Here is a 13,455-nt window from a genome sequence, read left to right on the forward strand (position 1 = left end):
ACAGCACGTCCTCAGAAGTCCTTAGTAGTTGGACTAAATTGGCCATTAACCAAAGGTTGCTCTGACTCTGTCCTAACAATGCTTAACAGCAAGGCTTAAAAAGGATCAAACTGATTCCAAGTAACTTAACTGTGTAACAGAACAAATCTAATTCTATCTGAAGGAGCTCAGCACCCAACAACATAAATTTCACAAATCAACAGAGAAAGAAACTGGGTGGCTACGGGTCAGAAAGTAGAGTAAAACTTATAAATTATGTATCTTCTTATACCTTTCCAATTTTATACCTTGTATATATACGATATAGTCAAAAATTATTAAAATAAAAATAATTAAAAAGTTTAAAATGTAAAGTATTCATCAACTTTTAAAATAAGGAGTGAAATCACTTTGCATTCTGTGTTAGTGCCTGATCGAATCGCTATGAATAGAACAGGGAGCCCTTGTAGATGAGATCTGTCTAAAACAGCCTGCCATGTGTCATCCCCAGATGCTATGTCCTACTGAAAATCTGGAGTACAGACAGATTCCAACTTCCATATGGGTAATGTTCCAAAAGTGTACTTTGTAAGTCTATCATCTGGAACTCTGAACACATTTTCCCATAGAAACAACAGAAGTCTGGTCTAGAAAGGCCTATTTTACCCATGATGTATCTTAAATGTAGTGCTATAGAAAAGAGCACTGTAGAACCCCAAGTTTAAAAAAGAAAAAAAGCCTGCAGGGGTGTTCAGAATTCCCACTGGTAGAGGCTATAAGCATGTCATTTCCCTCTCTAGTCCTGACCTTAGGAAGGACTCAATGCTACTAGTAATCTCAAGAAATTCAGGTAGTACAAGGGCCAAAAAGAAGTGAAGGCGGAGAGAAGACTGTCAAGTGGCTGGAAGAGACGAGCTGTACACCAACATCCTCCTAAGTCCACACAACACCTACTCAAGCTTCTCCACCTTGGCTCCCTGCCCTTTGTGTACTCTGAGAAGCAAGATGGCCCCATGTGGAAGCATGGGCTTTGGAGTGAGCTGGTTTAGGTTTAAATCTCAGCTTTGAAACCTACAAAATTCTGTGGGCATAGTCAAGTTACTTAGCTACCCTCATTGGTTCTTAGTTTCCCTATCTGTAAGATGGGGATAACATCTGTTGTTAAAGCTCGTAAGAGCAGTCACAAACAACAGACAGTACTAACTACAGTGGTAGACTCATAGGCCCTCAAAAAATGAAAGCTGGTGTTTTTCCACTATTACTTCTTCTGAGGACCTGTGAGATTCTAGCCTGCTCTTCCTTCTACTAGAAGCACCTGTCCCTTGAAACAGAGTATTCACCCTTAAGAGTCTACTAAGACTATTATTAAAAGAAAGAACATAGGGCAGGGTATTACATGGTCCTCTTTCCCCACTCATGCAAATGAGGGGATACATGACAGACAAATGACTACAGCAAGCAAACATGTAGAGGAATAGAAGTCAGTGAGTTTTAGTGATTTCATCATGGAGGCTGGCACTGAGCGGGCAGCAAGGGTGGGTTTGGGAGAAAAACAGAAGGAAGTAGCAAGACTATAAAAACTGCTCGTTCCCTCCCTCTCCTTTTACCCCCATAAGAAAAATCTATATCCAGAGCAAGGAGAAAAGCAAGAACTGGAGGCCAGGGTGGCTCCATGAAGTAACTAATGACTTACACTGAAAAGGAAATTTCAGTACAGAGGTTTTTAATTTAATATACAGGATTTGCAGGATAGAAATACAAAAAATCGCACCATCCGAGCCCAGAGAAATATCTACATTGAGGTGGTTTTATTGTATGCTGAAATCTTTTTGTTAAGAATTACTTAGGAGAAACAATAGAAAAAATATGATTCACTATGCAATTTTCCATATTTGCTTTCTAAAATATAAAATACATCTACTCTAAGAGCCAAGGTTAAAAGAAAACCCAAAGAAAGAGCTCTTTAACAATTCAATCACATCAAATTAAGTCTCCTAATGTATAGGAAACAGAGCCACTGGCCTGGAAGGGCCACTGAGAGGCACTGATAGCCTTCAGCAAAATTTAGACCCACAAGAACCAGAACGGTTATTGATGGGCCTCCCACAGGCCACTGTTCACATATTCAATCACCCAAACCAATGTTTGGACATCAAACTATACTGGATATTCAGTGACAAGTACAATAAATGAAAGGATTTACATTCCAAAACTAATCAAATTCTCTCTTGTAACCACAGGATTTTCTTATGATCTTTCCTCATTAGACAAGGTATGACCAACAAGCATTTTCTTAACCAAAACATACTGCAGACTTAAAGACAATCATTAAAGTTGTCTTTCAGAATTTGCTTTCTGGCTCATGGAGCATTTATTCAGAAATTGTATTCTTTATTTCTAATCATTATTTTCCTATCTTGAATTCTCTAGGTTCCACACATCCCTCTTAAAACAGGATGCTGAATCTAGACTTAATAGTTCTAAAGAGGTCCTATTAAATGCCAAGTATAATAAAAAGATTATTTCATAGTTCTAACAAGATTTGTTAATTGATCCAAATTCAGAGACATTTAGGATATAGCAGTACACTGTTGGTTTGTTCAATTTAATACACATTATAAATCCCAGTTACTGCAAATGTTTGCATACAATGAGAACTCTCTGAATCTGGACTAAAATAAACCAGGAATTTATTGCCTTATACCTGTGCTTTGTAATATTTCTTCTAATTAAATTTCATATTTTTAGTGAAACATAGAAATGAAACAAGACCATTACTTAAATCTAAGCTTATATCTACTCTTTCCCTCATTTATATAAGCAGGTAATCACAAAAGAAACTTATTAGGTCTCCCATGATTCCTTATTTAGTTCAACCCAATGACTTTTCATCATCCTAGTATCTCCTAGAAACCAAAGGAAATACAAAAAACAGTTGCCAGATTTATTTAGTTATTTAGTCTGATGTAACCAAAGCAACCAAAACTGTTTTTAATAGCTAAATGGATGCTTTAATGTTTTTATGAAATGTGCGTTTAAATGTAAGATTTCAGAAAGGTGATACAACCTGGGAGAGCAATTTCTTCAGGAGCTGTGCGATGGCAGGGTCCTCAGGTGGGGGACAGTCAGGAAGAGACCCATTTCGTTTCTTCTGACGCATGTGCAGGTGTCTGAACAAGCTGGTAATATCTTTAGACCTCAAGGCATAATCGAATATAGAACGACTTACTGGCTCTTTTAAAACACTGAGTAGAACAAGTTTTCTTTCAATCTATAGCAGAAAAATAAAAAGAATCAGCCAAAAATACAACACTTCTACGTTAGTTTCACATTCGATACAACCTGTGTAAAGTTAACATAGGTACTTGTTTTCTAAGAAAATGTAAAATTTGAACATCTGCAATTTTTGCTTAGAAGAAAAAAGAACACTAGTGACCTTTAAAGAGCTAAGGTATTTCTTCTTTTTATTGTTTGCATCTGAGTACACATCTATGTCCATGATCCTGGAAGACTAATAATAAATACCTAGGCTAGAAAGTTTAGAAAACGAAAAAGATTTTTCTAGATCCCAAAATGTCAGATGACTCCCTTGATCTAAAAAGTACCTGCAGTTCACAAGTCTAACAGCCCAAAGCACTGATACTAAAAAGATACTCTCAATAGTCACAGGGCTTCTGCCTTTAGCCATCAGGTTTCCCAGTAGCTTCCACTACTTCTAAAAAGACATTACTCTCTCCATAGAGTTCATAAAATCCTCCTTTTTATTATCCCCAAAAATACTCTCCTTGTCAATGCATTTGTAATAAAAAGGATCAACTCTACTAACAGTAAGCAAGAGGACTTTTAGATATATTTAACTACTGGTGAGTTGGCCAATGGAAACCAGTATAACAGGGTATCTTTTGTCTAAATCAATCTGAAGAAAGGTATGATTTATGAAACACGGATAATTAGCCTCTCACCTCCTGATCTTGGCCTTGCAAAATATAAAACAATGATAAAAGCAATAAATAAATAAATAAATAAAATTTCTGAGAGAACAGAATGGTATAGATTTCTGACAAGCCATTATATGTCATATTTATATAGTAAATCACAATTAAAAGTTATTACAAAAATGTATGCAATTCTTAAATCCCAGAGACATTTCACATTGTGTTATGAAAACATTTTATAAACAAACTTCCATAGTGTAAGTGGTCAAAAGTAGTAGGAATCTCTAGACCTGATTTGCAAGGAAACTAAAACTTCAAAAAAGGGGGCATATTTTCTAGTACTATTATCTATCATTCATGTATAAATAAATTGTTCTTGGGATAAAAATAAAAAATTCTACAAACTATAAAAAGAATTATGATCCCCAGAAATGGATGAATAAATGTGGAAAAGTAAGAGCTGACGGTACAGCCAAATCTTCCTCATTTCCAGAAGATACCCACGGCCTTTTTCTCCAACAAAAGTGATGGTACACTGGGATACAGAAGTAGGAGAAGGCCAGAAACATGTGAATTTGCAAAAGAGAAACAGAGCTTTAGAAAAATAGTATATTTCAGGATGTTTTAACAGCCAGACTTATCTCTCAACGGTCCATTCAATTTAAATACTCATTTTGATAGTTGGCTGTCTAGCAAGATAAAAGGTATAAACACTGACAAGGTGGGTACACAGCTGCCTCGTATAAAGCAAAGACCTAAAGTTTATCATCAAGTGCTATACTGACGGTTGGGATCGGGGTTGTAATCATTAGGGTAAAAAAAGAAAACCAGAACCAAGTAGTGGTCCAAAAAACAAACATTTGAAAAAGGCTTTTTCTAATTTATTATAAAGGCTTACTTGGACTCAAATCTGTTATACTTTTTAAAATAAAAAGTAGGGTCCATTAATAATTTCTGCTATATTTCACTTAAAGAGCAGGAACTTTACAACATTACACATAAGAAAATAAACTTGGAACCACTGGGTGCTTTATTATGCATTACATGATCCATAACATGACAGTCTCCTGACCTTTTCCCACCTTCAAAAGTGTTTGTTCCATTAACTAGCTTGAAAGAAAACTGAAAATGCTCTAGCCCCATTTAAATAAAAAAGAGACTATCTAAACCTTTTTATAAATGGTGCGGTTTGGAGGGAGGATTGATTCCAAGTTGAAACACGCCTACCTGTATGATTGGCTGAGTAATATATGGGTCAAGGTAAGGCATCAGTTTACAGTACACATCCGCTGTGCTTATCTGATAAGCTACCACTGTGATAAATCCCACAGCACCATAGCGTATCCACAGATTGGGATGACACAGAAAGGGGGCTAAAAAAGAAAAATAAAAAAGGAATGGATTAAACCATGTTCATAAATAGTTTCAAACCATCAAGATATACAAATTTTCACCTTATAACACAACTGATAATAAAGATTATACTGCATGTTACTGTCAGGTGCTCTCACATACTCAATTACCCTTAGGCGCTAACTCAACCAAGTCAACATACTGACATAACATTCCCAACCATAAAACTCAGCAATACTATAAAATAAAAACAGCTGCCTCCTTTCTGAGAATTTAAATGTATAGTTTTTAGTCAGGGCTGAGGTTGGGTGGGCATCTACTCATTTAAAAGACAGGATTAAAAACTACTGGACAGGGAGACATAAAAAGTCCCACCACTGTATAGCAAACTATTATTCCCATTCCTACTTCCCTGAAGAAGTCCAAGGACACATCATCTACCGCATAAGGAGCGAAGAAATGAGTAAGTTATTTCCTCTCTAAGCCATATCATTAAGATTAAGGAAACAATTTTACCTGACATTCTTTTTAATGTAAAGGTTTGATCAAATCTAATACATCACAAGGCATTATAAATGAAAACTAAGTGGCAGAGAACATGTTGCCCATTCTTAGAGTTTAAAATATAAGATTAAATCAGAAAAGTCAGCAGCTTTCACCCCTTTTATGTTAACTACTTTGTGTACTACACCTAAAACCAGTGGTTTCAACTAAACATAGATTTAGAATAAAATTCAAACCTCTAAAAGCAAAAAGATAAAATAAAAAAGTTGTATTAGTTCTGAGCATGCAAAAAACATCAGCATTTAGAGGATATTAATTTTATAAGAAATTCATACCAATAGAGAAATAAGAAGAATGTCACATGCTAATATTACTTATAGTATAAAAAGAGGAAGGAGGAAAAAAATTGTTCAAAATATGTCTCCAAAGTTCTCCCATTCTAATTCTTTTCATTGCACATGGAGGTTTTGATTATTTCATAAACATCCTGCAGCCTCTAATACATCCAACAAGGGAGAGCTAATAATTTCCCTTTGACAATGGGGAAAAGAATGAAAAACCACTGAAAAATCTCCAAAAAGTAAGTAAACCCAAAATGACTTGGCAGGAGGTGGACACTGTATGAGGCTGAATTATTGGTCCCAACTGAATTATTCTTTACGTTATCTGTATTACATTCTTGCCTTACAGTCATGCTTCTAATTCAGTTATATTACCTGCTCTGACCAATGAGGTGTTAACACACTCAGAGGCCTGAATAGCTAGGCTTGCCCTCTCCTGCTTCGGCCATCACCCAGAACATAACCCCAGAATGAGACAGATGGACCGCAGTCGTTACAGACAATGTGGAGATGCAAAGCCTAATGCACACAGCTTACAGATGCATAATGAGAAATTTAATGAAGCATTTACTGAGAATTTGTGGTTGATTGTTATTTAGCATTATTATATCAATAAGTAGCTAATAGATACAAAGAACCTTACCCTACTCAAAAGACAAGAAACCAGAACCAAGAGGATTTCCTGTAAAACAATGTACTCAATCTCTTCTCCACCCAACTCATTCTAAAGATCCGGGGACAAGCATGGGGAAAGGTACTCAGAATATCTAAGTGAGAAGTGTACAGTTTTTTCAAGAACTGCCAAAAAAAATCATAATCGCCATCACTACCATCACCATTCCCTTTAAGAATCACTGCTTAAACTAACAGAGAGATATGCACAGTTTATCATTTGTTTTAGTAGGTGTTTTTAAGTTACTAAACATCATTTTTTTTCTTTTACATAGTTTAAAATGCCAATAAATGATTGTGTACTTAATCTTTCTCAGCAACGCTTCTTTTTCCTTCCTCATGGCTGGTCCTAAATTCAGTTCTACAATAGTTCTAAGGGAACTCCCCATCCAAGAAGTTGTATCACCCTGGATTTATTCTATAGCTAAAGACAATTTATTTTGATGCTAAATTAAAGATACATGAGTACTCCATATGTCCATTCTGTGATCAATCACTAGAAACAACAGAGCCCAGTAAAACCCCTACAAAATTTAAGAGAAAGGGTAAAAAATTCTTTATGATGAGTTTTGCTTAAAAATTATTGGACATCCATCTTTCAGATAAATAAAATGCCAGTTATAAGCTACATTAAATATCAAAAATAATTTCCAAATAATTAGTCAACAGAAGAAATATACTATGTAAAATTAAAATACACTATAAGTACATATTTATATACAGAAGATATTAATTAAAATAAAGAGAACCAAAGTCAAAAGCAAGAAAAATTCAGACCTTGGGAAGTAATGTCACTTTTATAGAAGGAAAAATAGAAAGCACTGATACTAGATATCAGAAAATGAGAACAAGCAGGAATATATTCCAGATAACAAGATGTTCATTTTAACACACTACATTTTCTCATTAATATTATCATGAAAATGGGTGCTTTTTGTATCTGCCTTCCACTATACAGGACTAGAAATTCAAAATCAATTCTAACATCTTTTTGTGTTTTTACAATATTAATAATTTTGATTCTATTATTAGCTTTTAAAAAAATGGGAAAAATAAAGATAAGGAATCCCTCAACATTCAACACTCTGTAGCTCATATAAAAATCAAAACATTTCAATGTAATGGAGATTTTTATCATGATTGTATTGCCAAGACTCAACAATTTTCTATTACATTTGCAATTCTTTTTTTTTTTTTTTTTGAGATTTTACTTATTCATTTTTAGAAAGCGGGGAAAGAAGGGAGAAGGAGAGGGAGAGAAACATCAAAGCACAAGAGATGGGTTGGTTGGCTCTCGCACACCCCTAACTGGGGACCCAGCCCGCAATACCAGCATGTGCCCTGACTGGGAATCAAAGTGGCGACCTTTCACTTTGCAGGCCTGCGCTCAATCCACGGAGCCACACCAGCCAGGGCTAAATTTGCAATTCTTTTTAAAATAAGAATCAACAAATTCAAACCAAATTAGTTATAAACTACAAGAATGATTATAGATATTGAAGTACAGAATAAGAAACCTACATATATTTAAATGTTCTATAAAAAAAGTTTTTAAAAGCTACATTCAAGCCTTAAAAATTTCCAGACATTTTATGTATCTCTATTAGCTACCACCTAGTTTTCCAAAAATTAAAATAACTCCTCTTTTTTTTCTTCTGACAAGTGCCTCAAAAAAACAACTATTAACCAATTCTAACCAATTTTGGTTTTCTATTAATTTTCCTTGGCGAGGCATTTAGCAACAATTAAGTATTTTATCTAGAGGCAATATTCTAAGATTTCACATCCTCTGTGGTGAGAGCCAACTTGCAATCTTACTTTGCTTACTTTCTTAAAGTGAAGTGATAAGGAGACTAAAAGTTCTGGATATTCTTAATTTTATAATGTGTCGTATTAACTTGTTTACACTTAATCTAAATTTTAAGTTGCAGTAAACAGGTAATTGCTATAATTAATTCTTTTCACTGGTTAATAAAATTACTAACAGTAGTAACTTCAATACTAAGAATTCTTAACTGGCACTGAGTGCAATAACACATGAAACAGACAATCCTCCACATCTAATTTCAACTTGACTAGTGGTCCAATATCCAAAAAACTAAGTTGATTGTTCAGAACAGTTAAAGACTTTATCCACAGTGTGTTTAACAAAAAAAAACAAAAAAAAACAAATCTTCATTTTTCAAGAATCACAAAGACTTAACTACAAATAAAACCAAAAGCCCTGCCCAGGTAGCTCAGTTGGCTGGAACATCATCCCACATATCAAAAGCTTGCGGGTTTCATCCCCAGTCAGGACATAGACCTAGGTTGCAAATTTGATCCCCAGTAAGGGCACACACTGGGAGGCTACTGACTACTGTTTCTCTCTCACATCAGTGCTTCTCTCTCCCCCCCCCCACCCCTTCCTTTCTTTCTAAAATCAATAAACACATCGTTGGGTAAGGATTCAAAAAAAAAAAAAAAAGATTTCCCAACCTGGCCTGGAGAACCAAATGATCCTTTTTGCCTGCCTGTCTGTCTCTCACATACACTACAAGCATGTATGCATAAGCATGCACATGTGTGTGCACACACAGGCATATACATACACATACTCAAACAATATGGGAACAATAAAGTGGAAAATCTTACGCTATATTGCCTAGAAATTTTACAATGCTCTATCAATTGTTATTTCTCTCCCCATATCCTAATTTTCTTATCCTTTTCTTGACAAATAGAAACTTACCAATATCACTGGCAAATTCGTAGACATGGGGCTTCTGTAGCAGCCCTAACTGACACATGCAGGTAAGGGCATTAAGAGCTTTCACAATAACAAATTCTTCAGCATCACTAAGACCTTGTTGCAGCAGGGGTTTGAGAATTGAGGAGCTCTGCCAGCCAACATAGGCAGCAACACCTGAAAAAGAAAAGCAACATTACATGATTATATATTTTATACCTGGAAGTACAAATGCCATGATGTAAAACAGTAAAATTAATCAAAAAACAAATATATTGAGCAACCATGAAGGAGACGACATCACACATCCTACTCAGCACAATAAATGAAAAGAACCAAACCAAAGCAAATCATCAAGAAATTCTGGAACAATAAGAGAAAAAAACAAGACCCTGGGAACTTACAGAAAGAAAAATATAGGTCCCCTAAAAAGGAAGGAGAATGAATGGCATCAGATTATCTTCAGCAACAATGGAGGCTAGACTGTAACAGAGCAAGACCTCCAAAATTATTAAGTATTATACCCAAACTGTCCATAAAATAGAACAAAAATAAGTCATTTTGAGATATGCAAGAACTATACAGGTTTGCTTCCCACACAACCATTTCTAAGAAAAGTTACTTGAGGATGTACCCTAGCAAGATAAAGAAAATCTAGAATGTACAAAATAGGAGTTATAACCCAGGAATTCAAAGGGGGGAACAAAGATAATACCTAGGGAAGATCTAGAAATCAATTAGCTGAAATTAGAGCAAAAAGCCAATTTTTTAAATGCTATCAAAAAGAAAAATGGAGTAAGTTACAAACAACAGATAAAATTGGTAAGAAAGAGGCTAGATATTATAGATAAGATGAAGAAGGTATATTACTTTTCTCTATAAAAGGAAAGCAATGGAATATGAAACTCCAAAACAAAAAAGAAATTTGTCAAGAAAGTCATGAGATAAATATGAGATAAAATGTACAATGTATTTGGTAATTGATAGAGGATAGAAAAAAGAATCCATTGATTTTGATGCTATAAATATTTTCATTAAAGATAAAGAAGTCACAGCATTGGAATTGTGGTAAAGCAAATATGAACAATACACTACTTGGCTCTACAGTCAATCAATTTAGACATTCATAATCATGTAAATTTTGTTTTGCATTTTTAGAACCAGTCTATACAAAGCACAGAATACTATTATAATTACAGAGGAGACTAAGTGTTATCAATTATGACAATGCAAACAACTAGTTGAATTATCAACCATCAAAAAAAGGGAAGAGAAGTTAGAGAGAAAGGGGCACTAATATTCTTGCAGTCTGAATCAGAAGGGGATCATAAATAGTTTATTTAAAGTTATAAAAATAACAAACTAAAGCACTGAAAACAGTAATCTATATCTCAAAAACAGAAGGGAAGAGGAATTTGGCATGGAAAAAAGTCAAAAAGTAAATCTAAAGTTGATAATTCTACAAATAGTAATATGAAAGTATTATTGAGAATTAACGGCAATAATCACCTAAAGATATCAAACCAAAATCACAAACCAGAATAGCTGTCTTTAGAGTGTGAAAACTAATGCTTATCATCTACAACTTAATAAATTTTGAATAAATTTTAAATAATTTATAAAAGTATACTTCCCTGTAATTGACAAATAATTTTAGAATTTTTTTCTGTAATAAAAAGAAAAATATTGGGTTAGCCAAAAAGTTCACTTGGCTTTTTCTGTACGATGGCTCTAGTAGTGCTTAGTTGTCCTTAACTTCATTCATAACAATTATGTTAGACTGTACTGTGACAGCTGTCATATCAGCATGCATTTAAAAAATAAAATCAAAACTGATAAATTTTTGTGTAGTCATTTTAACACTGAAGATGAAAGAAAATATGCAACATATATAATGCTTTATTATTTCAAGAAAGGTAAAAACAACTGAAATACAGAAAAAGATTTGTGCAGTATATGGAGAAGGTGCTCTAACTGATGAAACATGTCAAAAGTGGTTTGCAAAGTTTCATGATGGAGATTTCTCATTGGATGGGGCTCCACAGTCGGATAAACCAGTTGAAGTTAATAGCAATCAAATCAAGACATTTAATTGAGAACAATCAATGTTATACCATGGGGTAGAGCTGACATACTTAAAATAGCCAAATCAATAAAGTTATTGGTGAAAATGAAAAATGTGTCTTTTATCTGATGGGAAAAACTAAACAGATTTTTTGGGCAAACCAATAGATTGATTTTCAATCACAATTACACTTTAACTGTTATTTCCTGATTGTGAAAGTTATGTATGTTTATTATTTAAAAGCTGACAAATATGGAAAATATAAAGAAAACAATCACCTACAATCCCAGTCCCAGAGATAACCACTATTCACACCTTGGTATATACATTCCAGCCCTTCTTATAAATACATATGATTTACTACTGTTACCTTTACACAACTGGAATCATACTTTAAGTAGATCTACAATCTACTTCAGTCACTTTAATAATATTTCATGCTACTTTCCCAGATCATAAAATATTCTTTTAAAACATAGTGTTTAATGACCACATGGTATTCCTTCCTATGGATGTATCACAGTTAATTAACCAATCCCTTGATCAACTAAGATATACTTATCATACAAAAGCAGCATGAAGACAAAAATACCAGGAACTCATTTCATTATTAATGAAATTAATAAAATTTGGTAGTATTGCCACCTTTCAGATTGCATGTATTTTTTTAAGATAACTCAAAGTCTTAAAGATGAAATAAAAAAAAACATACCAACTATACTATCAAAAAAAGCTCCACGCAGATGCCAATCATTCTTATCATTTAAGAAAGTAATCATGTGGGACAATAAAACATCATTGGCTTTCTGACGTCCAAAGAATACACACAGCCGTGTTATTCCATTTTCCATTAAGGTTTGTTTCACGATATTTTCAGGGTCACTTAGCAAAGTGACAACTTTCTGCTGAACCATTTCATGTAAGGCTTGTAGCTCTAAAAAAAAAAAAAAAAGGTTAGGATCCATAATTTTTCCCCATATGTATAAGACCCAGTCTTGTGTATCAATGGAATGATACACAAACCACCATAGAAAGTATATAATCACTAAGTTTTTCCACTATTCAGAGCTCTGAAGGACAGATGGAAAGCTGAAATACAAAACTGAAGAACATCCTTAATAAAATGTTTTCACAAGCATGGTTACTATCACTAATTAAATAACTCTTTGAAGAGAAAACTATGGGAAAGCAACAGAAAGGAGATCATGCTGCTCCAGTAAGACCAACTTAACCAAGGACCTGAAAAGAGTAGACTGGTTCAGGACATAATCTGATAGCACCGGACAATACTTTTAGAAAGCATTTTTAAAGGACAGATGATGCTATTTCGGAAAGCCACTACAAGTCCTGTCAAGTCTTTACTTGATCTGGCCACTGCCATCTTCTCTGACCTTACCTCCTATCCACCCTCCTCTTTCATTTATTTACTTGGCTGTCTATCTTTCCCTTACTATCAATAAAATGTAAGCTGAAGAGCAGGGATGGCTTGTGTCTTATTCACCACTGTATTCCTAGTGCTTAGAGCAGACACAGAACTGCCTGGTGTAGAGCTATATCTAGCAATTATCTGATGGCTAAATTAACGAGGGCAAAGGCCACTCCTGGTCCAGCACTGTCAAGGGAAAAGGATGTCTGATACACAAAATTATAATGTTCATATTTAAAAAAATAAATAAAGGTTAAAAAATAAATTTAGGCTAAATCCCTAAAAGTTTTAACATCTAACTTGTTTATCTAAAAATGATCCAATTATATGGTTATAGAATGTTGAACAGTATCATTTTCTAAGTAATTCCATGGAAAAAATAAGGATTTCTTTTCTGATATATTCTTCTATAAGTTCAAAATTATTTCATTGTCTTCAAGATAATTATGCTG

At 34.2% G+C, this 13,455-nt stretch overlaps 1 protein-coding gene across 2 annotated transcripts in view; it reads right to left on the minus strand.

Moving 5' to 3' along the window:
- The window catches only part of PIK3R4 (phosphoinositide-3-kinase regulatory subunit 4), a 66,578-nt gene that overhangs the window by 36,604 nt on the left and 16,519 nt on the right, over window positions 1-13,455 (minus strand). For both annotated transcript variants that reach the window (XM_054595812.1, XM_054595809.1), the window contains exons 6-9: window positions 12,290-12,511; window positions 9,516-9,689; window positions 5,142-5,287; window positions 3,047-3,250 (exon numbers count right to left, since the gene is read on the minus strand). In XM_054595812.1, coding sequence (XP_054451787.1) covers window positions 3,047-3,250; window positions 5,142-5,287; window positions 9,516-9,689; window positions 12,290-12,511 — 746 coding nt within the window. The remainder of the gene's footprint in view (window positions 1-3,046; window positions 3,251-5,141; window positions 5,288-9,515; window positions 9,690-12,289; window positions 12,512-13,455) is intronic.

This window comes from Pteronotus mesoamericanus, unplaced genomic scaffold (genome assembly GCF_021234165.1).
Source record: "Pteronotus mesoamericanus isolate MK-2021 breed Mesoamerican mustached bat unplaced genomic scaffold, CSHL_Meso_final scaffold_54, whole genome shotgun sequence".
NCBI classification, from domain to species: Eukaryota; Metazoa; Chordata; class Mammalia; order Chiroptera; family Mormoopidae; genus Pteronotus; species Pteronotus mesoamericanus.